The sequence below is a fragment of the Ciconia boyciana genome, chromosome 5 (genome assembly GCF_034638445.1).
Source record: "Ciconia boyciana chromosome 5, ASM3463844v1, whole genome shotgun sequence".
Taxonomy (NCBI): Eukaryota; Metazoa; Chordata; class Aves; order Ciconiiformes; family Ciconiidae; genus Ciconia; species Ciconia boyciana.
In genome coordinates, this window is record NC_132938.1 from 69,240,004 (window position 1) to 69,267,122 (window position 27,119).

The 27,119-nt window shown below is 42.0% G+C and overlaps 1 protein-coding gene and 1 long non-coding RNA gene across 3 annotated transcripts in view; one reads left to right on the forward strand and one right to left on the reverse strand.

The window, feature by feature from the left end:
* The window catches only part of ZNF827 (zinc finger protein 827), a 110,428-nt gene extending 98,171 nt beyond the window's left edge, over positions 1 to 12,257 (forward strand). The window contains exons 10-15 of one of the 2 annotated variants that reach the window (XR_012042703.1): positions 1 to 172; positions 1,657 to 1,823; positions 4,827 to 5,018; positions 5,112 to 5,289; positions 7,717 to 7,883; positions 8,165 to 8,303. Coding sequence is in view for 1 of the 2 variants with exons in the window: in XM_072862766.1 (XP_072718867.1) it covers positions 1 to 172; positions 1,657 to 1,823; positions 4,827 to 5,018; positions 5,112 to 5,289; positions 8,165 to 8,972 (1,517 nt within the window). In the remaining variant the exon portion in view is untranslated. Of the gene's footprint in view, positions 173 to 1,656; positions 1,824 to 4,826; positions 5,019 to 5,111; positions 5,290 to 7,716; positions 7,884 to 8,164 lie in introns of both variants that reach the window. The other variant, XM_072862766.1, reaches the window with a different exon arrangement.
* LOC140652255 (uncharacterized) lies at positions 25 to 27,037 on the reverse strand. The gene is made up of 6 exons (XR_012042704.1): positions 26,980 to 27,037; positions 19,475 to 19,561; positions 15,921 to 15,998; positions 13,188 to 13,349; positions 5,052 to 5,139; positions 25 to 579 (listed from the first exon to the last, which is right to left on the reverse strand). It is a non-coding gene; the product is annotated as an uncharacterized lncRNA (long non-coding RNA).
* Between the last annotated feature and the right edge of the window lie 82 nt (positions 27,038 to 27,119).

A 27,119-nucleotide genomic window follows, 5' to 3' on the forward strand; every position in this document is an offset into this window, starting at 1 on the left:
AAGAGAGAAAATACAAATGCCACTTGTGCCCCTATGCTGCTAAGTGCCGTGCTAATCTGAACCAGCACCTGACCGTCCATTCTGTGAAGCTGGTGAGTACAGACACTGAGGACATTGTCAGCGCTGTCACTTCTGAAGGCAGCGATGGAAAGAAGCACCCTTACTACTACAGGTGAGAACCCAGACAAGGGCTATGCACCAGATGCTGGAATCTGAATGTCTTATCTGCCTGCTAAGGATGTGTTACAGGGCCACCCTTCTGGTGTTGCAGGGTGGAACTGCGATGAAAGTATTTCTCTTGCCCATATCTGACTTAGTCTAAGCAGCAAAGCCCAGCTGGCTGCCCCATGCTCTTTGACTTGGCTAGCCATTGGGAAAGACTCTGGGGTTTGGTGTGGGGTTGTTTTTTTTCAACAGCTTTGTGAGGCAGATGGGCCCTTAGAAGCCTCCTTAACTTTTATGCAGTGTTCCTTTAAGTTTTGTGTTTGGAAACATCTCATCGTGTACACAGACTCACGGCAAATCTAAAGCACTGTGCTTCCAGTTGCCTCTTGATAGCTCCATTGTTTTCCGCCAAATCTATGAAATCAAATAGTAAAGCGTAATAAGAATTGTTACATCAATACACGCGTTTCCTCCATTTGCTAGAGGTATATACATTCAGTGACCAACATGATGAAAGAAAGAAAACCTTTAGGAGAACTTGCCTGAAAAATTAAAAGGAATTGCCCAGATTAAATGGATATTTGGACATTCTCCTTGTTGTATGCACTGTTGTGCGCTCTGCAAGCTGTGATATGCACTCTAGTGGCCAAGCAGATTACCAAATCACTCTTACTTTTAGTCAAAGTGCCAAGAGCAGATTTAATTACAAAATCATAGAAGTAAGAAATAAATGAGACCTGCTGGATTAGATTATCTAGTCCGTCGCCCAGGGAAAGCAAAATAGTGCCTTAGACTATATGCCTTTTAAAATGTTTTTGGTTTGTTTTAAATGTTAATGACCTAATCAAAGCAAGAGGAGGACTCTGCAAAGAAAGTTAAATTAAAGGGTCCTTTTCGTTGCCTCTCAATATCACTCTTCATGCACTGGCTGTGAAATCTGTATCCCTGCTAATTATTTGCATAGCTGATGACTGTTGTTTCCCAGTCCAGCATAAGAAATGTTTGAACCCATTTTTACTTGCTTACACTGAAACTGCCAGGCAGTTTTGCACAAGATCCCAGTTTGGCATGGGAACCATTCCAGGGCTTGAAAATAACTCCTGGAGTGTGCAGCAAGCTTTCCGTTTGTCAGTGTATCAGCCATACTAAACATCTTGGCAAAGCTGCAATGCCTCTTATTGCCCAAAGGAATCAGCTAGGTGATGCGCAGCATCTGGAATCTGTAGTTTTTAATTAACTTTATGATTATTTAGCGTCATTATAGCATGTACAGGATTGTTGCATTGTGCCTGCCCTTAATCACGTTGGCATGGCCATCAGTTCAAAGGCAGTTCAGTAGACAAAAGAATTTTGCAGTGAACATTCAACAGTGAGGAAGAGAAGAAATCTGTGCAGTGAGTTTTTTCTTGCAAATTCAGGGAAAGGCAATATGCTTCTGTTTGTGGTTTGTTTTTTAATGTTTCTTACTCTTGAATTCCCTTCTGCCTGCAGCTGTCATGTGTGTGGGTTTGAGACAGAGATGAATGTCCAGTTTGTCAGTCACATGTCCCTCCATGTGGATAAAGAGCAGTGGATGTTCTCCATTTGCTGCACAGCATGTGATTTTGTCACTATGGAAGAGGCAGATATGAAGGCTCATGTCAACAGCAAGCACACAGGTGATGATCCCTCTCTCCCAGCTGCAGTGATCTCTCTCTTTCTTGCTTTTTAGGTGCAACCTTCACACTTCCCATTAGCACTCTACTTTCACTGAAACGCTTGCTAATTAAGGCCTGATCTCTCAAAGTTGAAGTGAATTGGACTCCAGCCAGGCAAATAATCTGGTAGTACAGATCAATTTTCAAGCTCAGTGAAATAAATGAAGGACTACTTAGCCCTCCTTCTTCCTATTCCCCTTATCCCCCAAATCCCCTCCCCTGTTGAAGTCAGCATACTTCGTTTGTTTTTCTGACTGGTTTACTATTTCATCAAAATCCTGGTTTGACTTGAGTGATGATAAGGTGACTTTGAGTGCTAATTGCGCATACCTGGCTGTAAGTTTGAAATACACAGTATGTTGAGCTTTGCTCTTCAGTGTGTTTGCCTCCACAGTCTGTCAGTTTGGAATTTCACACTGATGTTTAGTTGACACTGTGATTCAGCAATACCATAAATGTAACTTTATATAAAATAACAGAACGAGTGATGTGTTCTCTTCCTGGTCCTGTTCACTTAATAGCCAAAGATAAGAGCAATAGCAGTTTTCAAACAAACTCCATATGCTTAGTCCAACTAATGAAGTCTGGAATAATTTAAGGAGAAGAAAATTAGAACCCTTTTAATTACTTTCTCTTATAACACCAGGCAGAAGCATTTTGCTGCCGCAAACTACTAACAATTGTGTTGACAATACTGAACCTGAATTGCATCCAGACCAATTTTTCCATTGCTAAATTGCTTTTCCTGTCCTACCAGGAATAAAATTGGGAAAACGGAGGGGTGGAGAAGGAGAAGGGAGAGAAGAATGCAGTTGTTTGTGCTCACAGATACCTAAGTTAAATGTAACTACAGAAATACAAATACTGGAAAGCTCTCAAGGGGTTTCATGCCAGCGTAGCTCTCAGCACTACTCCCCGCTCTCTGAGGTGTTTGCATCTAACTCCATATCTAGGAAGTCAAGGCAAATGAGAAACGCCACCCATAGCCACATGAAAAGCTTGCATCGGAGCTTAAAACTGAGCTGTACTCTACTGTATCTTCCTATCATGGCTAAAAGATTGGAGCTGCTGCTTTTCTTTTAAAGAAAGACAAAAAACCCCTTGTTCTTCCTTCACCCCGTCAAACTGAGCCATTCAGCTGGCGATTCAGCCAAATGCTTACACATATGGCAAATACAGAGAGTAAAAAATAGAATGGATTTTCTGGGTCACTTGACTCCAGTCCCTTATCCTGTGATGTTACCGAGTCATAAAAGGCCTGTTTGTAAGGGCGTTGGCATATGTCTTCAAACAAGTATAATAGTTTTAAACCAACTACTTCTACAGACAGGCAGCTGCAGATTTTCCTGCATTAAAGATTAAGGACCTTTGTAAAATTTCCAGTGTGTGTCTTACTGATAATCAGAATACACATACGTTGTTCTTGTGCCAGAACTGTCCTTTATCTGAAACAGTAGTCCACCTCTTGCTCCCTCCACCTTTCTTCTCTCCTACCACAGTATTTATTCCCTTAGTATATTCACAGAGAACAACCCTCTCCCCTCTAAATGTACACTGAGCCTTTTCTTATATGAAACACGTTTTTCTCACTGTACCAATCCCTCGCCACATATGTTCTTGTTAGAACCCCTGCTCTCGACATATGCAATCACAGCTGTACATGGTGAAATGAAGTAAGTAGTGGTGGCAGTGTAAAACAGCAGCAGCTACTGGGGATAGCTCACACAATAACATTCTGTGATCATATTTACCTTCCTTGAAGGCTCCCCCACACTGATTGCTCATATTCATCCCATGTTCTGCTCAAATTCTTATTTTGTTTTCCTTGACTGTTTCCAACTTAAGCACTCGTCATTTGTAGCAAAAATTCTTGTTACTGGCCCTTCAGGTCATAACCTTGTACTCTGTACTATTAAATGTCGTTCCATTTCTATTACTGTGGTCCCCAAGGTCAGTGAATCTTTCTGTATGATATCCCAGTCATCCTCCCTATTGACAGCTCGGGTCATCAGATTTCATTAGTGCATTCCTACATTTTTATCTTGGACGTAAAGGTGCCACTCATCAGTTTAAAGCTAGGCATGTAGGTACTGATGTTTGCAGAGGCCTTGATCAGGGGACTTTATCACATAGACTTCACTAAAACTTCATATTCTCTCCTTTTAACACAGCTCTGATTAAACTAAGACATAGATGGGAGGTAATAATTTGCCCATCCTTGCCTTGTTGGCTCACGGCAGTTCTCATATGAGAACTCTCACTCTTGTTCATTTCTAGTGTGTGATAGGGTTTGGGATTTGAACTTCATACATTTATTGCACACGTAAGGAAACTGTGATGGGCTTCAGCTTTAGATCCAGTTAAATAACGGAATTTTTTAATTAATTATCTTCAGTAAGAGGTCATAATAAAAACAGATTAATCTTTAGACCACGCTGTTATCTCTTACAATCGTTACTGAGGATGCTCCTCAGGAGAATGAGTGAGATTATTCTCCTTTGCCCTTCCTCCCAAATTTACCCATTGGACCCACATAAACAGAAAGGTGGGGGAAGTTTAGCTTGGACCAGTAGGCACTTTTGGTTTCCACAGCCCAAACCTACAGAAGCTCCGTTTCCTTTCTAAGTGACAAGTTCTTCATTGTTTTTGAACTCTGAGCTAATCAAAGTGTTTTCTTGGGATTTTTTTCAGCTTGGTAATGAGGTAGAGTTGCATGCTTCCTTCCCACTACCATTACAGACAGACTCAATTCTAGGATAAACTGAGAGATGTACTGTTGTAAATGCTAATAAAAAGGAAGGAGGTACAACTATGATTTCTTAACAGATCAATTAATTTCAGACTTCTTTATAAGCATTTTTGAATTAACTTTAAATGTAAATATTTTCCCTGAAATTTAAAACAGGATCATTGAGATTCCATCTGATCTGCTGTACTAGTTATTGCTCTGTTCCTGTTTTTCAGCTGAAGAGAGGAAGACACCCAGTGAATCTAACAGTCCATCTTCATCTTCGCTGTCAGCACTGAGCGACTCTGCCAACAGCAAAGAAGATGCAGATATAACCTCAAAAAACAAGGGTTCAAACAACCTGCTGGTCATTTCTGTAGTGCCTGGTAGTCAGACGTCAGTGAACACTGAAGAGAAGTCAGAGAAAGGTAAAACACTGTTAAAGAAATACAAACTGTTACCTTCTATGCAGTCAATCTGGCCACAAGGTAAGGAATACATTTTCCTGTTTTGTTTTTCAGGCTTTGAATGTGTTTTCTGTAACTTTGTCTGCAAAACAAAAAATATGTTTGAGCGCCATCTGCAAATCCACCTGATCACACGGATGTTCGAGTGTGATGTGTGCCACAAGTTCATGAAGACACCTGAACAATTACTGGAGCACAAGAAATGCCACACTGTCCCCACCGGTGGGCTCAAGTAAGGAAAGCAAGTACACAAACTTTTACTGTGTTAAGCACCTCTAATACTGTGGGGATAAGACAAAAGGAAGTCAGGTAGAAAGGGTTAGTTATATGTCTGATAATCCAGATTTGGGGCTTCCTTTTACTTGGATGACCCAGGCCCAGTCCTTTAGTGTAGGCTTGCATCATTATAGCAGATCAGTAACCTAGCAGCAGATGTAGTATCCACTGGTCTTAGTGCTGTAATAAACTATGGTCCTTTCCCTTTTCAAGTCAAATAGGAGACGGTACGTGATGGGTCCTGCAGAGAATAAGGCAGCACTACACAGAGGTGGTGGTGTCAAACTGAGAGGGGTTTTTTTCAAGGTATCAGAGCAAAGGAGAGCACACAGCACAGGCTCCATTCTGCGCCTGGCTCAAAGACACTAAACCCCGTACAGTCTCTGCAACTAGGTATGAAGTTATAACCTTAAGGGTTATAACCTTTGTAGACTCTAATGCAAAGTCAGTCCTCTCCAAGAATTAGTAACTCTGATGCTTTCTGCTTTGGTTTGCATGCCCCAGAATGATCACTATTGTATAAATTAACATGTAACAAGTAATACACTCTTTAAAGATACAAGCCCTTTGGCTTTGGCTAAGGTGGTGTCCTTTAAGGTCTGTTGGTGCAGAGCAGCATTTCTAGAGAATGAGCGTGCCCTTATGTCAAAGTTGGACCCCTGAGGGAAGGAGTGACTGCTGGGGCCATATGCTGCTTCTCTGTGGGCGGGCAATGTGACGTTATGCAAGATGCACGTCCCTGGTCTCTGTTTGTTCCAGCTGCTGCAGGAAAAGAGGCTGGAACCACTTGGAGCCCAGCTAGGGTTCAGCACAGGACTCCCTGCTTCTGTTGCTCTCACTAAGCAAACTCATGTTTTCAGTGCACTGTAACTGTCATGTGACGAGCACACCACGTTTAATGTTACCACAAGTAGCTCTATCAGTTTGCACTGCAGTTTTTGAAAACTGGTTCTGTTTGCCAGGCAGCGTCTGGTCTCCGGCTCAGTAGTTCCATGAACTGGGATCTGTGGTCACTTGAGATGTGATGACTGAATCTGGGAAGAAGACCAGATTGAGAAACAAGTAGTGTGCCAGAACGACGGGATGTCTGTCTTGGACGTACAGACCAGTTGTCTAATGCACTTTGGGTTTAAGCTGCACAGAATCTGTTCTATTTACCAAGGAAAAACCATGACCTATGACTCAGACCTTCCTGACAGAATGGGCTTCTCAGTCTACATGTTATTCCTGCCCAACTCAAGTAATAATTAGGTACCTTGAAAGCTGCGCCTAAGAAAAAGCTCTGATTTTTTTTTTTTTAAGGCATCCAGAAGAGCCTGAAGAGATCTAAGTAAATTGTATTTTTCTGTCTCCTGTTTGCTGTGGGGGAAGAGAAAAAAAACATGATTCCTCCAGCTCCAGGTCAAAATCTGAGATTCTGATCCAGAGAGCACCCAGCCCAGGAGAGGTATGTGTGCATAGACAGCTGAGTCCTCTGTTGCAATAGAGCTAATCGCATTAGCAGCCTCAATGCCAGGCTCCCTCTCTGGATCAGAGTACTTGATGTGCATCAGAAAAAGTGTCCGGATGTTTTAGTATCCATTTGTCGTCCTGTATTACTCACTGTGCTCAAAAGTCTCTCAATTAGCGGGTAGATTAATATTAAACCTGTATGTGCAACCAGTTGTAGCAAGGGAAAACACACATGGAGAGAGGATCTCTGCTTAGAAATGATCCGAGATGCTAGAATACAACTGGCAGACCTGCTAAACAGTGAACACAGATCAGCGGCAGGTGGAGACGTCTGTAAGACAGTAGCCAGGTGCCTCAGTTGTATCTTTTTATCTAGACTTGCTCTTTTAGCTCACCAGTTAGATCTGGAAGGGAGCATGCTTTGCTTAATACAGCAGAGATCCCTGGCAGGTAGCTGTCCTCACCAACTTCCTCTCAGCTACATAAAGCAAAAGCGGGTGTGTTTTGGGTTTGTTGGTGTCCACGCTTGTTCAGCTCAGGCTTCCTTCCAAGCTTTCAAGATTCCCTCCTCCAGCCTTCTCAGCCCTTCCTGGTTCAGGAACCAGGGGTGAGGCCCTTTGCCACGTCCACCCCGGTCCGGACGCTTGCTGCTGTGAGTAAGCGGAGCCCACATCCTGTTCCCACACAGGAACAATTCCTGCCGTGGCAGAGGCGGCTGTAGGCAAACACTGCCAAACACACACCCCCTTTGAGCATGGCTAGCTCATCTCCCAGAAATGGGAATCCCTACAAATCATCCTAACAGACTGGCTTTCAGCTGCTCCTAGCAGGATACCCAGCAAACTTATTGTTCAAGGTCACATAAAAGGAATTTCCTAAGCTTTTGCTGTACATGTGGTATTACAAGTTTATTCCATCTTTACTTAAACAGCTGCTTTCATACTCATCTGTAAACACTCACTTTAAACCACTTCTTAATGGACAAAATGGCCAAAGTGACTTCGTGCAAACACTAGGAATGTCGTTATACAAAGTACCTGTGAATCAGTCACCCACTCTGCACTACCCGGCCTGCTTTGCAGAATCTTCCCCGTCAAGGTAAGCCAGAAGATTAAAGGGATGCTCCTTCAGAGTGAATCAGTGTTTCATAGGAATGTGTGAGCTCTACTACCATTAAATGGGCAAATGTCCTCTAAGGAGAGATGTGTCAAGGTGAACCAAGTATTTGAAAGAGGCTTTACAGGGAAAACTAAGTGCCTTTTTCTCCTCTTCAGTAGGTCAGAGAGGGGTTGAGTGACAGGGTTAAACCAGGAATGCAGGTCTTCAAGCTGAGTGACTTCTCTTTTCTCTGTCCCCGCCTTTCCTTGCTGTGTTGCCAGGTGCCCATTCTGCATCTACTCCACTAACCGCCCCGCAGCAATGGAGTGCCACCTGAAGACTCACTACAAGATGGAGTACAAGTGTCGGATCTGCCAGACAGTGAAAGCAAATCAGCTGGAGCTGGAGATGCACATCCGAGAACACCGCCTTGGCAACCATTACAAATGCGACCAGTGTGGCTACCTGTCCAAGACCGCCAACAAGCTGATTGAACACGTGCGTGTCCACACCGGTGAGCGCCCTTTTCACTGTGACCAGTGCAGCTACAGCTGCAAACGCAAAGACAATCTCAACTTGCACAAGAAACTGAAGCATGCTCCACGCCAGACTTTCAGCTGCGACGAGTGCCTGTTCAAGACTACCCACCCTTTTGTCTTCAGCCGCCACGTGAAGAAGCACCAGAACGGGGACTGCTCCGAAGAGGAGAAGAAGGGCCAGTATTCAACCTCCAAGGAAGCCAGCCCGCTCCTACCAGTGAACAGCTCCAGGAACCTCCTGTCACCCCTCTCAGTTATGTCTGCCTCCCAGGCTTTGCAAACAGTGGCTATGTCAGCTGCACACGGCAGTGGGGCAGAGCCCAGCTTGGCAGTGAAAGCCTTGGCCATCAACGGCACTTCCCTGTGCTTTGATAAATACTGGAACTCAGAGTTTGCCCACCTTATTCCTTTAACAATGTTTTTCCCCAAAAACCACTATGATCTCACATTCCATCCACCCAGACCTCAGACTGCACCGGGAGGTGCCTCTTCACCTAAACACTCCTTCCTTGCCTACCTTGGACTAACAGAAAGGGCAGAAACTGTCTGAGGGCAGTTACATTCTGTACCAAAAATACCCCAACAAACCCAGCAGGTATACATTGCTGCAAAATGTAGACCGAAGAGGTAACGAACACTTGTACTATATCATTAGTAAGGTTTAGAAAATGGCTCTGTGTGTATACTTATTGCATTGACATGAAAGCTGCTTTATTAAATCTTCAAGAGGTGACCTACTGCATACTTCTACCTTCAGAGGCATGTTCCCAGTACTCTTATCTAAGAAACTATTTTGTCTTGTTAAGCTGAAAAAGAGTGTCCTTAATGGCAATCAGCACTTGTAAGATTACATATTGATGCATTTTATTTTGGGGCTTTGCGTGCGTGCGGGTGCGTGAAAGAGAGTCTGCCTGTAGCGTGCCATGACATTGCTTTTGCACATCCCTTGTATTGGCTTATTTAATTATTATTCTTTTCCCCTTTTCACACACTTGCTCCCTCCCTTCCCTCTGTCTTCCCCTGAACTGTAGAGTTGTGGAAGGAATAACAGTTCAGGGTGTATTATTTCAGTGCTGTTTGCAGCTTCCTTTAATTGTTTGATGCCTTGTACTCAGTTGTCAAGGTTTGAGGATTTGGGGTAGAACTGATGAGGAAAAAGTTGCTTTCAGCACTGCAGGATGAGAGTATGACAATAAAAAGCATGTGTATGTACACATACGCAGTGCGTGCAGTCTACACACCCACACAGCAGGCCCAATTCTTAACTGTTACACAGGTGTAACAAAACACCTGCGTCTGGGCCATAGCATACATCTTTTGTTTTAAAAGGGCATATAAATATTATATATATATATACTGTATTATGCAGTGGTTACCTTTTAGTTTGCAGGAACAACATGTATAACTAGAATTCTATGGTGGAAAAAATCCAACAAGGGGATTAAAAAAAGGGTATGGATAAATTCTGGGTATAAATACTCAGACTAAAAAAAAAGGCAGTTTTGCACAGTGCTTTAGTCTTGCACTAGTTTGTTTCTCACTTGCAAAAAAAAAAAAAAAGAAAAAAAAATCTGTGGGCTGAAGATAAGATGACTGTTTATCTGAAAAGGTACCAGTAACTTCTTTGAAATATACAGCTATAAAAAGATGCTGTTTGAACCATACAGTTCTCTTTTATACCCTCAGTATTTCAATTGTACTTGCAAATTCTACAGTCCTATCGATACCCTCCATGTTATTAGTAATACTTTATTCCTTTTGTTAATGGCGGATAGAGTGTACACTGCTAGGAAGCTAACGTTATACTTATTTAACGCTCCTACTTGTGGTCATTAAAATGACATGTTATATGTAGCACTTTATTGCAGGAAGAAGCAAATGCGGATTGGTTGTGTAATGTTTGTTAATCTCAAAATGCTAAGAGTGATCTTAATTTAAGAGAAGCTAACTGACTGTTAATTGATTTGTGTTTCTGAGACAACTTAATATCCAGGAAGAAAGATCACATTAAAAATACTCTGCATTAAAATTGGAAGTACAAAATATGAAACTCTTCAAAATTATCATGTGACTTATTTATGGAAAGGAATGCTTTCTTACTGGATTATTGTTTTCCATGGTGTCTCTTGGATTCGGATCTCGCTGTCTTTCACCAGGTATTAGAAATGTCTGAGCTAGCTTTTGTCAGAGTCCCCTCTCTGTCCCTTGGCCAAGCCACTGTAGGAGGTGCCCTGAGTCACATCTAATGTGCTATCCACCCAGCCTCATGCTCTCCTGAGGGAACTTCTGCAGGTTGTTGTGGGATGGGCGAGATCTGACAGGCCAGTTGGAGCCAACCCCTTGTTCATGACAGCACTAAAGCAATGCCCCAGTTCAGGAAGGCATTTCTGCTCCACAAGGGCTCTTAGCCATATGCACAACTACACACATAACTCAATCTTTATTAGTTCTTAAATGAAGCTTGTGTAGAAATACTTTTTTGATGCAAAACTTGCATCGTTTAACCTATTTGCAAGATTCCTACGTTTGTTTTGCACTGAGATGGCCAAACATTCTCCACTGTCATGACCAAACTCTTCCTGTTTGGGGAGGACTTCCTAATCTGTGCACTCCTGTTAACATACTGGAAGCTATTTACAAGGGGGAAATATCCAAAATAGTAGCAGGTTATCATTTGGAATTATTAATTAAAGGACAGAGAAGTCCCACCACTTTGTTTACATTCCAGCAGACAGTTTTAGTTGTAACGAGCATGTGGCAGTTCTGTCTGTCTACGCAGTAAAGAGAAGCCATCTGTTCCAAAGTGTGTATAAACCTTTGTAAACAACCTACGTAACTCAGGGCCCTGTTTGCCATGCTTTACTCCATCAGAACTCCTAGTAACTCCCCCCCGCCCCGGAGTACAGACAAAATAGAAAATGCTGTATTAGTAAATACTCAAAGCATAAAAAACTGAGTATCTCGACAGCATGAAATATGCAATCTGCATCCAGAAACTATACCAGTTCTTTAAAATACACTCAGTGTGTCTATCTCTGACCCCACCATAGAAGAGCAAACACTTCCAAATCAAAAAAGCTTATTTTTCAACCGACAGGTAAAGTACAGCTGTCTAGGAGGAAGAAGTAGGAATATTAGTGGGACACTTTATGTAAACCAAACGGCAGTTTAAATAGGGCTGGAACTTCCAAGAATGAGCTGTAAGCATGCAAATGCCACGTATTTGACAATGTTCCACTGTACCAGTATCTGACATAGTAATGTTTAATGTACCTGGGAAATTTGTTTAGCACTTTGGAAAGGATAAATTAATTCTTTCTGGCAAGTTATAGAAGTTTTCTCTGTAAGGAAAAGTGTGTTAGGAGGTTTTTATTTTTTTAAGAAAAAAATACAGTATTTATCAGAGCTCATGCATATTAAAATAATTGGTTTGCAGTTCAAGGCTAAAGAAAAGAATGTTCCCCAGAGGTTCCCCCTACCGACTAATGACCAACAGTTCTGATAAATTCCCCCCCGCCATAAAGGTAATTTCATACTGGTTTTCACTATGCATTCTTTAACGAAAGCTAGCGTGTTTTTCCATTTGGTAATTCAGTTAAAGTTCTCAGCACTTTTTTCTTTCTTCTGTCTGTTTTTTTTTTTACTTGTTGTATTATGTTCCAATATCATTCTGTCAAGGTTTGTGTACATTAATAAAAATTTGTATTGTATAAAGCTTTTTGCATTATAAGGCTGTACAGGGTCATTTTGACAGTAACTGGTATATTCCTTTGCATCTTATGTTGCATTGCCAATTTCTAGTGTAGCCAGTTTGGAAGTACAGTATACTCTAATTAAAAAGGTTGGCTATATTCTTGTTTCATTTTGGTTTTCCTTCCTCTCTTTTTTTCACCTTAAATTGATTTAGGCTTGATGTGGAAGGAGGGGGAAAGGGTTCTCCTACAAGACAAGAAGATACGAAAAAAAAAGGTAAGATGTTATCAGTGGCTGAAATTGAAAAGAAAAGCTCTGGTTATTACTGCTGATGAAGAAACACAGCAAATACTCCTAGGATGGCTATAGGACTTCTCTCTGTGGGCTCTGCACTTATACCAACCTGCCAGGTCAATTCTGCAAGGGGGTAATGCCTCTTCTGAGGAGCCTGCGCAGTCGGGAGGATGATGGAGCTCTCCAGCCCTACCCTCCTCAGCCCTGCAGTTCAAAAATCAGATCCTTAAGCAGTGGCTTGGTGAACCTGGCCTTGCTTGGGAGTCACCCCAATGAAATCAGGAGAACTCTTTCCTTAAAGAGGAGCTACGCAGTGAATAAAGGAGCATTGTGCATTAAAAGATTGTAGTGGAAATCTATTTTTTTGTTGTAAAAATATCATGTACTCATTTTGTCAGCATTTTAGAAAACGCTATTTTTTTTCACCAAAGATTAATGAAATAATTAAAATGCAGAGAGGAAGCTAAAGAAAGAAACACTAAGAGCAAACTTCCAAGAAGACTTCCAAGAAGCATTGATACTATTGGCTCCACTGAACAAGAAAAGATACTTCACATCCTAAAAGGAAGTGAGAGTATTTAAACACTAACCAAGGAAAAAAAAATCTGGGTATTCATTAGATAAAAATTATCCTAAAATAAATTAATGTTAACATTACATACATGTGGATTGCCCTTTGCCCTCAGTTAGGGCAGTGTTAAGGTCTAATCAACTGAAAAATTCTTACGGTTATTTCTACTGGGGTGTGGATACTAATTTTCAGGGCCTCTATCAGTACCTTGTTAGAGTATGTGGTGCTGTTAACAGCTTGTGTGTTGAATCCACTGCTCCTCCTTTTGCCTGTGACTAGTTAGGTGAAGGGACAGCACCTCTAGCTTTGTCATTAGGATGGTAACCTGTGTTCAAGAAGAGGTGGTCTTTCTCTCCTCTTGCACTATATCTGTAATAGAAAATGCACAGTGATACTCTATGTGGGTTTTTTTTGCGCTAGACATAAATAGTTATCCTAGCAATTAAAAGACAATCATGCAAATTCTGTAATTTTGAAAGGTATTTCAGTGATTGATCTACCAAGCCCTGATTATAATCTTGACGGTTTTAAAAGGGACCTCTGCTTGTGTAAATTGCTACAGTTCTGTTGTAAAGTATTATAAACGTTAATTTAATTGAGGCAATGGTTTAAGATGTAGGTTCAAATGTTCGGTTAAAACAAGCAGAGAAGGTGCAGGGAGTGAGTCAAAGAGCACCTTGGCTGGCAGAGGAGAGGGAACAGGGCTGCCTCTGGAAGGGGCATACTCTGCACTATTTGACGTGTCTCAGTGTCTCTAGGAGGGGGCTGAGCAGAGGACTGAATTATCCTGCCCGCAAGTAGTCAGCCAGCAGCTAAGTGCAAGTCTTGTAGTAGCTCCAGCCCTTGAGTCCTACTGTAAACTTTTCTTTACATGCTCAGGCCCAATCTCAACCAAAACATCAACTGTCCTCTTGCAGTCAGCCTCTCTAGCTTTCCCAAAAACCTGACAGAAGAACCCTGTGTGCACCCAAATAGGAGTATTAGTGTCACATGCGGATATGAGATAAAGAGCCACTGTCCTTTGCAGCAGGTGGCTATAACATGCTTGTAGAACTGCACAATTCTAATCAATTAACTTTCCCTATCTGTCTTTTCTGATATATACACCAATACACGTGTGGTGACAGAAAACATCTCAGTTTGTGTATGGACCCTCTCGGGACAGCAAGAACTGCCCTGTTTTCATTCTGCATCTACGTATATTTTTAATATGCCATATCTGTTAATAAAGAATAATAATTAAAAGTGGACATTTTTTCAAGCAGAATTATTTGTTATAGTCCTACACCTGCCATAGTCATCATGAGCCCAGCATAACAAGGCTTAAGAGAGAGACTTTGGAAAAAAAAACCAACACTAAAAGTTTCTGTAACACTTGACTGTAGAGAATGATTCTTTTGCAGGGGATGGCATCATTTATGCAGAGCTATGTTTTAAAATACATGTTGTGTTAAAAATATATCAGTTGTGCTCCTAACAAACAGACATCTGCATTATATCATCCACCATCATATCTGCTGCTAATTGGCCTCCTTGTTGACAAGTCTCAGCAGCAAGGTTAAGTACTGGCTGTAAAAGCAATCTAGCCTCTTGCCCGAGGGGTCAGAGCTCAGGCAGACCATGCAGGAGCCTGCACAGCCTCTTCCCTGCTATATATTTTCTGAGAGCTAATAAAACACTAGCACAATCACTCCTACCCAGAGGTCTGCCAACCACTACAGTGTCTGTGGAGCTGCAGTAAGTGGTATGTCATCTCCTCATCACAGAGGCACTCAGTCTGCAAGGGAAGAGGCCTCGTCTTTTGCATCAAAGTTTTAGAAACTACCAGTGAAGCATCTAAAAATTCCAGCAATGACAGCTAACCTCGGACGCCGGGCAGCTGAGGCCTGAGTGCCCAGCAGGAGCCCTGGGAAAGGCATGGGGGTGGGTTTAGTGCAGAGTTTAATGTCCCCTGAAAGGTAACTGATCCTGAGCTGTCTTCAAGGCAACTGATCTTGACCAAACAAATCCGCTAGCTGCTTTTAAAAATCTTGGCTTAAAAATCTTGGCCTAAAAATCCTGGTGGGAGGTTGCAGGGAGCAGCCTGCTGCCTGTTTCCCCAGAAGCGCGCACCAGCTGGAGTATGGCACTGCCGGCATCGAGCCAGCCAGGACGGCTCAGACATCACATGTGTCTTGGCAAATCTAGGCCGAGTTAACAGGTTACATCTGAACCAAAGACCAGAATTTTACTTGGCTTGTGGGCTTGTTGCATAGCTCTTGGGAACATAATGCTATGTATAGGAGGAAGCCATCCAGTTGCTAGATACCAGGCACTACATCAGAAATGCAGCTGTTGCGCTTCCACATGTGCACAACAGCTGTCTTTGACCAACCCAGCAGTGGCTATATTTACATGTATGACTCTCGTAAGCACCCACATTTAAAAAAAAGGAAAAGAAAAAATAAAAGATAATTTAGAGCTGGAGCTGAGCAGTAGCAGGGGTGGGGGGAGACACCAACTGGAAATGTTTCATTAAGTTAAAAAAACCAAACCAAAACAAAAAAGAAAAAAACCACCCCCCCAAAAAAACCCCGAACAACAGCACAGCGGAAGAGTACTCTGGCACTTCTTTGCAGCCTTGAGATGCCTCTGCAGCCTATTTCCCTACTTTAAGATGGGGGGGGAGGGGGTGCGTTCCATGCTAGGAGGTGGTTCTGCTTTGTTTTGGTTTGTTGTTGTTTTGTTTTGTTTTTAATTGTTCCATTTCCCTCCCCCCTCCACCGTGATTAAAATGCAACATATGGCACAACTTTGAAAAAAACCCACAAAACCAACAGCCTTTCCAATTTAGGCTATAGTTAATGAAAAAAGACTTTGAGTTCCTGTAGTATCCTCTGTTGTTTGCATATAGCTCTGCTCTACTTTTTACTTTTCAAACCTCTACTTTCTATCACATACCTTTTTTTCCGCAGCACTTTTCAGACAGCATTTCACTGGAACTGCAAACTTTGGATTGTTGCTCTTCTGGGAAGGTGCCTGTTTAAATAAAGAACAGAAAAATGTTCTCTATCGCCGAGCCCCTAGACCTTCATGCCAATGTTTGCAGCACAGCCTAATGCGACCAAAACCAAAAATAGGCCTCGCTTTCTCGCTGGTCAAAAAAAATATCAAATACTTTCTTGATTCTTTCCCTGTTATTTAAGACTGGAATGTTCATTCACACACTAGACTGAAGAATTTGCTTTTTAACAGATTTAACAGGAAGCCAGTTGGGAGGGTCAAAGCTGCAACTAACATGCTCACGCATAGCTGAGTAGGACTTTAGAACCTATTTATGCATAACTGCATGAATGAATACGAGCGTGTTTTGCCTGGCTTGCTCTCACTGCCTCCTTAAGCATTTTGCCACAAATAACCACATGAGCCTGGTCTAGCCCCTACTCAGAGAAGGCTTGCTGCTCCTCTCTGCCTGAACACCCACAACCAGCATCACCAGTGCAATGTCCAACGCTGACTAATTGCCAGAAAGCCAGACCTAAGGGCTGGAGTGGAGCAGAGCACTGCCCTGCCAGCAGCACCAGGGCCAGCCTTGGGCACGTCCACGCTGTCGCACATCTCATGCTGTGTAGCATCATACACACAGGGTTTATCTGGGTACTGAGAACAAGTGCTGCTTGACAAGAAAGCAAAAAGTCATTTGGCTTCCTTGTAGGACCAACTTCTCTAAAACTGTAGGACCAAACTTCTCTAAAAACTGGGTAGATTAATGCCAAATTTCTTGCTAGAACCAGCAAAATAAATTATGATAAACTATACATGTCTTGTATTTCTTGTATTGCAGGGATTAACACTTTCCTGATATCTAGACTTCCCAGTACACAGCGTACAACTGCATTCCATTACAGTTAGAAGCAGTAGATGTTTTAGCAATAAAATCACAGTATCTTTTTTTCCTGCAATTGAGAAAAAAAAAATGTAAATGGCATGGGAATATAAGTAAAGATAAATAGTTGCAGGAGTGCTCCCTCCATCAGTGTGATTCTGAAATAATAAGCATACATTGGTGGCTGTCACTCATGCTAGTGACACTAAAACGTACCAGAATAGCTCTATTAGCATGTGTTATCAGAGCGATGCCCATTTGCACTCTGAATATTTAGTAAGCAAGCATTAAGACTTCATGTTTTTATACCTAGCTACCTATTTTTAATGGGACTGCATACCTAGAACTTAATGAAAAGATCTTATGTTAATGTGATTTAAAAATATGCACTGCATCTTTTAAGTTAACATTTCAATTAAAAATAAATAAGATCCAGTTATATGGTGATACTGTGATAAGATTGCATTTTTACCAGTCAAGTTTCATGCTTATTCAAAGTGACAGATTTCTCTAAGAACAGTCCTCCAGCCACTCAAACCAGGAAAATATAATTAAGGGTGCACTTAATCACTTCCCAAAATTGGGATATCACATTCTATGGATAAATGCATTTTGTGATAAACACATTGTTACTTTCCTCTGGCTAGTCTATTAAAGCTAACAATTGCATAATAAAATTTAATTCACATCCAATTTTAACAGGAAAACAATGCCACATACACTGTAAAAGGTTATTATACACATCTGCATGTGCGTACCTACTGTCTAAAGCTCTTGCGAGCACCTTCTTTAACTCGGTTGCAGCAGCTCTGCTTTACGACAGTAAGCCCATCAGTGTGTACAGGTTTGGCAGTACTCGGCTCCAGGTGGATGGTCGCAGCACACTCAACAGCCCCACGCATCACCTAGTGGCCCAACGCTCGCTGGGTGCCGAGCTCCAGCTGCTTCATGGGCGTGTTGCAGTCATGGTGGCATGTGTACCTGGAAAGACCCCCCCTTCACAGCATTCCCAGTATCCTGGCCCAGCTCAACTCGTGTAACAAAGAATTTAACAGGAAAAGAAGAATCCACTCATGTTTTCTTCTAAGCTCTATTTAATTAACTAAGGTCCCTTTGGTGCGGCCATAGCAAATCACACCTGAGGTCTTCCTAACATGACCACCCGAGACATAAATACTTACGATACAGAGGCAGGATTGACCTGTTGTCACTGAACCTGGTCTTTTCTTTAAGCCTATTCACATCTCCAGCACCATGTTGTTCCACAAGTTAAATGTAAACCCACTATGTAAAAGCATACTTTGTTTGCTGCAGTGATACACTAAATTGCCCCCTTGCTACTTGCACTGCAAAAATGGTTCCTGATTAGCCTTCACCAACCTATTTTATGGCTGCCCGCTGCAGTCCCACTCTGTTTGCTCTCGCCACAAGCAGAGGCCACTTCGTACTTGTGATCATCACTGGTACCCTCCTCTGGTCCTCCCCACTTATGTGAAAAGCTCATTCTGCTCACAGTTCACTTCTGTATGCGGTAAAAGGGCTGACCCTGCTAGATTGGCCCATTCATTCCTCAATTCCAGCCAGTATCCTGCTCTCAGGGTAAATGCTACCAACTAACACTTCAGAAGAAAGAAGAATTTTAAAAAAATCCAGAAATTAGGATTGCTCAGAGGTTTCTTCCAGTGGAATGTTTTGCTGTCAGACAAGTTTTAAAAGACGCAGGAATTTCCTGTGGAGCAGAATTTGTGGTTCCTGACGATGAGCGCTACTGGCCATGTTCTGACCGACTGCCTTTGGATCTGGTTCCCAAAATCGTTTACACAGAGAGGTTTTCCTGAGCATTCTTTAGAAACTGGACGTTTTTCATCAGGATTTTTGATTCTGTCACTGTAATAGCCAGTTCCTCAACTGGCTTTGGCCTTGCCATTGCCTTTTTTTGATGCAAGTCATGTGAGTGCTGTCATTGGGTTTTTGTCACCTCATCAACAGATTGTCAAGATCCAGGCTCTTATTTGGTGGTAGAGGCTTCAAGAATCCTCCACATTTAGGGGGCCAAAATAAAATGGGTGGAGTGGGCTTTTTTATAGTTCAGAAAAATTGTTTCCCATGGGACTTTTTTAGCTTCCTGGACTAGACTAACAGAGGAACTGAGACCCCTAACTTTTACTTTTAATGACCAAATAAAAATAAAGTAGATCACCAAAAACTGTCACTGGCAGCCAAAGAGAAGCCAGGACTCTGAAGTCACTAGTATGAATGTTCCCTAGGTGCTAAAAGCTTGCATGGTTCAAAGCTTGCTCTTGGCACTGCCAAACGACCAGGGACTACCTCCTCCCAAGTCATCTGCCAATTCATGACAGGCCAAAAACTCAAAGAAATCCCTTAGCTCTGCAGCTCTTTCTAGAAACCTCAGAAAGAAAGGCTATTTACCTCTAACTCCTCTGAGATCTGCTGTCTGTATGTATGTTGACATTGAATTTACTGTGCAAACAACTGAAAGCCAGAGAATCTCCACTCCAACAGTACTCACAGAAGTGCACATACCTTGTCTCTTCTTGTTCTGTTCTTGCAGAGGGTGGCCCACCTGTTGGTACAAGTTGCAGTGTCGTAACAAACACCAATCAATTACCTTGCTTCTACAGTAAGACTGCTAAGTCCCTCAAATCTTCTCATCACAGGCCCAGTAATGCAAGGGGACTTTCTGAAGACTTCTCTCCTGTTAACGGAAAAAGGAAAAAGCACCTGCAACACTCAATAATGCAATTAATATTGTCGGTCAAGTGAAATCTGGAATCTTACACCATCCCAAGGAAGCATTCAGCCTGAATTCTGATGGTAGCCTTGTTTCCCCTTTCCTTCCTGGCAATAAATAAGACAGCCAATGAAGAAAGCTACTTTCAAGGAAGGATCTCCTCCCACGTATTCAAAGGTCTTTGAAAGATCTCCTGGGAAGGTGGGAGAACACAGAGAAACCTCCCACCCAAGGGCACAGGCCAGAGACAGCTGCTAAGTGCTCTGAAACTGCAGGGAAGAAAGTCTCACCCTTTTCAACTCCAGCAGGCAATCTGGGACACTGGGCAGAGACAGCCCAAGAGAGGACAGCAGCCTGTCCACACACCATCCATTTGCCCATACTGATGTATCTCGTGGTGTTCTTGATAATAAGCACAGTTTCTCTTTCTAATGGACAATCAAGCATGTGCCAGGCCCCATCCAGTCTTCAGGTCATTAAAGGGAGGACCCAAGACTCAGGTGGTAACACCTGAGATTCACAATAAAACTCCTCAGGAATGGAGAAGCAGGAGTTTGAGGCTCTAATCAAAGAGCTGTAGGTGGACCCAAAACCAACACTTCTCACCAGCAGCTCAATATGGCTGTGGCCTGACAGAGCCTGCAGGTTATTTTGGACATGAGAGGTGTCAGACAATAGATTAATGCAGCCTAACTAGGAAATGGGGAATGCATCCACCATGGTTCGCAGGCTGGCCCTGAAGCAAAACAACTAGTTTTTCTTAAGTTATAAGGCATGGAAGTTAACCTCGAGGTACTTTCGGGTCAAAATACAGTTCTTTTTTCCTGTTTATGATCAAACAGTACAGCGTAATTCAAACCCACGTCCTGGAAAGGTGAAGAGCAGACAGCCATACCAGCTGCTCAGGGCACCCCCTTCCGATGATCTACCCGCTTCCTTGCACAAATAATGTCGGAAGATGAACACCTTATTTAAGTAATTATCCATCCTCATCCCCTGACTGCACCTCTTATTTTGTCTGTGCTGCCACTATATCATATGTCCCCTCAACTACACAGGATTTCTTTTACTAAAATATGAAATAATGCAAACACACTAAATGCCACAGTGCAGTTTTTTAAACACTTTAACAGCAGTATTTTCTTCCTTTTTTTCAGGAAGAAACTGCAGACAAGCCATGTCGGCAGCCAAATTAAAACACACAAGTCATTCTGAACAAAAGGTGCTCTTTCTAGAGCCTCAGACTCACTCAATAACTCTAGAGTTAATGGACTGCAGATTCTTCAGCTTTTGGGAAATATAATTTGACAATTTGTAGAGGAAGATTGATTTTTGTTTATATACATCTATAAATAAAGACTTCATACTGTGACGCCAGCCACTCAGATGCATGATAGAAGTTCAGCATCTTTTGAAGAGAAACAGTCAGGATTTTGGGCGACAGACTAGTGTAGATCCTTTTCTAACTCCAACTGAAAAATGCGTTTTCCCTTATCACATCTAACACTGGTGAAGAGGGCGGCATCTGTCAGGTGCCTCTTACTGCCAGGATTGCAACCTGCCCTCTCAGGCTAAAGAGAGGTCTGTCAGCCTTTGCCAAATGAGTCAGAAGACAGTGATGCAAAGATACCGTGTGGAAGGAAATGAGAGAGAGGACCTTTGCAAAAGTGGGATTTTGCACTTAGTAATTAAAAGTAGCATGAATTTCACACTGGCTCTAGCACCTTTCCATCTACAGACAGAAGTAAGGAAAACAGGAGTAATATACAGTGCAATTCACTGCCAGAAAGACTGCAGAAATACACCTTCATGAGAATCTTAAAATATGAGCAGAAGGAAAACTTAAGGGATGGATAGTTTTAGCAAGGCCACACCACGTAAACAAAAGATATCAAGGAAAAATAAGGGATGGAGGGGAGGGGAGGAAGGATCCAAATGGATTTGAAAGATCCATGTTGGGGCTACAGAACCCAGGTTTCCTGACCAATAGCAATGCCTTGAACTACTTAACCACAAACAGGCCTCTCAAAAAAAGTTATGCCCTTAAAGTTATTTACACAACAGCTGGGAGTCTTGATCTTGCCAGCCCTGCATCTTCTCTCCTCCAGCTGCAAAACCCTTTATAACCTCAGTAGTTCTTGCCCATCACAAAGCAGTGAAAAAGCCCTGGTCAAAAACAAGTCAGAAGTGCAGAACCCAGAAGAAAATGAGACCCGAGGCAATTGATTTAGGACTCTGCTCACCATTTTCCTTAGCACATTTTCCCTGGTTCTGAGTAGTCCAATACACTTCTGAAGGAACAGAGAGCAGTTTGACATATCGAGGAGGGAAAAAAAAAAAGATGGTAACAAGTGGTTGTTCCTTTTACCTTGGCTGTAAATCTGAGTACAACACACAGTGCACTGCATCAATTCCACACAAGTGCAGGCAGCTGTACAGCATGCTGCTCTCCCTGACCAAGCCATAGAGCAGCAGAGAAAAAATAAGGCTCTCTAGCAAGACATAAAAATACTCAAATCTGTGGTAAACAGGAGTCCAGCTTTAAGGAGGTCTAAACTCTCCTAATTCCAGGAAAACATCACTGCTACCTAGACAGAGTAAGCCTACCCACAGATCCCAAACAGCCCTATAGCAGATGCAGACTTCAGCTGGTAATGTGAGCATTTTTAAGGAGCAGTGTGGTGCAAGGAGGCTATTCACCAGGATTAAAAAAAAATTAACATTCAAATCAGCTCAAATTGAATCTTTGATAGGGGCAACATGGTAGCTATATCTTGGTGGTTTTTTAAGGAGAGATAAAGAAGTTCTGAGGAAGTACAACTATCCCCATCTGAACCATCCAGGAACCTTACAGGAGGCAATCTAATCACCAATGCCATGACTGCTTTGCTGTAAGTCCAGCAGATCTGGTGATGGATCACCAAATCTATGGGTTGTTTCATGTCATGCTTGGTGTTAAAACACTACATGTTTTGACAGGTTTGTAGGATGAAAGTTGAGGACTAACAGCAGCTCCCCTAGCTCTTCGAAAGGATTCATACCAAGAGGAACCACTAAGCCATCTGATGCCAGAAAACACAAACCACAGAGACCTTGAAACCTCCCTTTCTGCCACAAGGACACAAGCTTCGCACTGCCCAAACAGCAAGACCAGGAGCATGAACTGAGAGACTCTAAAGAGATCATTTGTCTCTTCGTTATAGGATGTTTTACTCAGGTCTCTCTGGAGTTCCCTAGTAGGGAAGGCAGATGTACTCAACGCTGAAATTATGTAGCCATCAGCATTTACCATGAATCATTTGGCATCAATCACAAGAGGTTATTTTTTTTTCCTCTCTCGCTGAATGTACACTGTTTTTCCTGCATGGATCTGTTTGACTATGTCTGGATGACTTGATCACCAGGAAGAATGAAAGCAGGATGTCTGATCAAGTACCAAAACATCACTCAAAAATACTAACTAACATTTACAGTTCAATCTCTGATCAGTTATTTAACCAACTTCAGTTGTGAAAACTCAATTGCAGTTTAAAAACAAAACAAAACAAAACAACAAAAAACCACCACCTCAAAAAAATCTAAATCCACTTAAAAATAGTTAGAGATGAATTAGTAAAAAAAAAAAAAAACACCAAAAAATGACACCGCAATTCAGTACAAACAACAAACTAGACAGAGGCAGGGAACATCTACATTGTTTTTTCAAAGCAATAACTATTATGACTGGTACCTCTGAGAATTAAACAGAGCAAGCTCTCCAGTGTTTTGACCTCCAGAAGGTCATGTTCACAAGTCAGTGACCGTAAGAGCCAAGCTGGCATTCCCAATGCCCACAACAATAGATCCAATTACTTCAACCAACAAGCATTAAAAAGCAAATACAGCACATAAAGCTCCTATTGCTTTGTTAATTCAAATACATATATCTGCAGATATAAAGATGAGAGAACAGCACCCTTGCCATTTCTGTGTATGCCATACATGCTCTGGTTTCTTAACCTTCCTTACACATTTTGTTTTCCACTTTTTTCTCCTCTGGTGTTTGCCTGTTTGGAAACACTTCACCCAAACTCAAACCAAAACAGGGCTGAGTAAATTGATTTGATAACTATTTGGTTTGTGAATGTTGTTCTTCCCACCATTATTCACTGCAATTTTTCAGACTTGGCTAAGAGAAAATACCATTTTGTTCTTCTTTCAATTGCAGATGCATAGATCTAGGTGCTCAGTAAAAAAATAAACTCAAGCTTCATACTTACTACTCAGTGACTATTTTGAATTTGCTAAGTAACCTAGCAGTTTAAATAATTCATTTAGAGGAAAAACAAGAAACAGAAAGCTTCAGTAAGTACACTGCTGAAGCCAATAAGTTCAAAGGGGATCAACAGCATCTTATAAAAGGCAGATTAAAAAAAAAAAATCTGCAAGATCCAGCAATACCTACTAGATAACCCTGCCCCGGGGACATTTGAGGAATGGCTGAGACCAAATGTCAATGAAAACCCCTTCACAAGTATTCAGCATCCTCTCCTCTGTCCCACTGAGTGGGGATATGGGGCTTGCTTTCTTCCCTGGAAAGCCTAAAGACCATCACCAAATCTGGCACCTTCGTGGGCTCCCATGCTTGCACCTCAGCTCCAACTCTGCCCAGGTATGCCAGGGCTGGCTCCGTCTCATCACACAACACAGGGAAAGCGTTGCTGCCAAAATCTTCTATCACCTCTATATTCTCCCTAGGAAGACAGAGCTCTGCTCAACGGCTTCAAAGTGGCAGAGGAAAGCGCCCCAGCTGCTGCCCGCACGCCCAAAAACATGTACTGATTGCCGTAGATGAGCTGTACTGATCTGAAAGGTGAGTTGCATATGCAGTTTAATGTGACTGTTAATGGGGAGGCTATTTATGCCTACTTTGTAAATGTCCCTATTTACTTTAAATAAAGTTGTGTTAGAAGAGCCAAACCAAAAATACTTATCAAGAGTATAGTAGACAAAACTAACTGTGGAAGTGCCCCAGAAAAATGCAATGTAGCCAATTTTGCAAGGTTGCTAATTACATATTATTAAGGACATTATCCAGCCACCTATTAATACATCTAGAGCCCTTTGTTGCCCTATTATCAATAACAAATGGGAACCTTCTGTACTATTTTGGGAAATGACCTTTCTTCACAGCATTGTAGCGTAGTGTGAGCCAGGAACCTCCAGAGCTGTAATTCCAGCTCCACCATTGACTTGCTGTGTGATGAGGGAAAGTTGCTTTAACCTCTCAGGGGCTGTTTCTTTTTTTTGTAAAGTTGTAGTGACACTCGCCTACCTCTCAGCTTGGTGGAGTGCTTTATTCGGTTCAAATATTTGAGCAGAGCTTTGAGGATGCAAAATGCCAGATCAGTGTGACACATTGCTGCAGCTGCTTAAGGATTTTAACATGGCAGAAAGTCAGCTGCAGCTGGAAGAACGTATTGAGCAGACCTACAAGATTCCCTTTTCACAGGTGAAAACTTATAGCCACTAGCTTTAGGCTACAAGTCACCACCTAGCAACATTTAACTTGTCAGTGATTTCAGCCAGAGTTTCTCAACACACAAGAAAGAAAAGCTCAGTACTTGTTCCCACCTACATGCCAGCAGAATTCGGGGTAATGTTAACAACACATAATGGCAAAGGATACACCTAAAATAACAGCATGCAGAGACCATAGGATCAAAATTACTGGGACAAGCAGAACGCACAGTGGATACTCAGTTTATGCAGTCTGGTACATTTCAAAGGTCAAAAAAAAATAGTTGGGTTATAGGAAGTTACAGAGATTAAAAAAATAGAGCAGAGACTGTAACAACACCAGCTCTTTCTCTCTCTCTCTCTCTAAATAAATAAAAGTCATGACTAAATGAAGTCATTCTGAAAACATGAATTATTTAATTTGCTTTGGCGGAATATTCCCAGGCTTAACCCCCTCAAATTGTGGTAAAAGGTGGGAAACAATCTGATCCATTTACAAATTACAGGAATGTGCATAAGCACACAATAAAACTATAGGAAGGCTATACTCCCAACTTAGAAAAAAACAATCACTTAACTCTTTTCCAAGGGGCAGACATCAATTTATTTTCAACACCTCTCTTCTCTCCTGCCTCCCAACAAAAGAAAAAGGCTAGATACCAATACAGTATTTGAGAGTTGTCTAATAACTCCCTTTCATAATTTCACCAACAGCTTCCAAATAAAACTTACTTCATGGCTTGAGACCCATCCCACTGGAGGAAATTCCATTCCAATTCCTTTGTAATTGACAGCACAACTCAAATTCCTAAATCTGCATCCCCAGTTCTTCAGAAATAAAGCGAGTTTCACAGCGTGGAAGATTTAACCTGAAAGCCACAACATCACGCCCATATTTAGGTGAGGAAGTTCCCAAGGTGAACGTTGTTCTTCCACCACGATGATCCTCAAATGCCCTCAAAAACTCTTTAGCTATTACTTAAAAACACTTTGTTTGACAGACAGATAGATAGCAATATATTTGAGGCAGATGTTTAAGCATTACATGATTCAAGTTTTATAAGAATTAAATGATAGCAGTTATTGAAATGCATGTTTGAATTTAATATTTAATACATCTACTGACAGATTGCATTTCCTGGTCTTAATTAACAGTGCCCAGAGACAGCTTATCCATATTCTCCAGATTGAACTGTGGCAAAAGTTTAGACCTGGGCTACGGATCCATGGATATACAGAAAACAAAGGACAGGAACGTGCATTACTTAGCAAGTGGTTGGGTATAACGCTTAGGAAACAAAGGGCGGTGTTTCCTCTCCTGGGCAGAAAGCTTCGACTTGTGTGGAACACCCTGATGTGAACACACAGGCCCTGATGGTCACTTTTGCTTCTACAACTTACTCATGCAACATTTCGGAATTAATTTTCTTTTACCCAACAACTTCATGAAAAAAGTTTAAATATCATCAGTAGCCCAAGATGAGTGGGTCAAGAAATTAGGCAGTTGCTAAGGAAGCCTTTTACCAGTTTAGTAAAGCATACCCTCAGCCGGGCAAAGGCATCCCTACTGCAGTTTGACCCCGTGGAGGAGCTGCGGGCCCGGGACGCTGCGCAGGGTACCGCAGGGCTGCGGGCTGCTATACAGCACCATCTAAGGGCTCTCTATAAGTACTGCGACTGAGACTAAGGACTGCAGCCGCTCCCAGCTAGCCTTCAGGTTCCCGGCCACATTCACTGCCCTCCCAGCAGTGTTGTCGTTAAGAAAACTTCCTAAGCAATTGTTTTCCCTGTGAATCACTGTCACTGTTTCATCAAAAATCATCTAGAAAATGAAGTTACTGAGAAGTTGGCTGAGGAATAATTTTCGGAATAAAAAGATTTACCTTTGTCATTTGTAGCAATTTGTTTCTCTCCGTTGCAATTTCTTGGTATACAAACAAGGTGGTTCACTACAAACACTCTAGATTAAGCAGGGGAGGAGAAAAAATGTTACGGCTTTTAGATTTAGAAACTAAAAAACAAG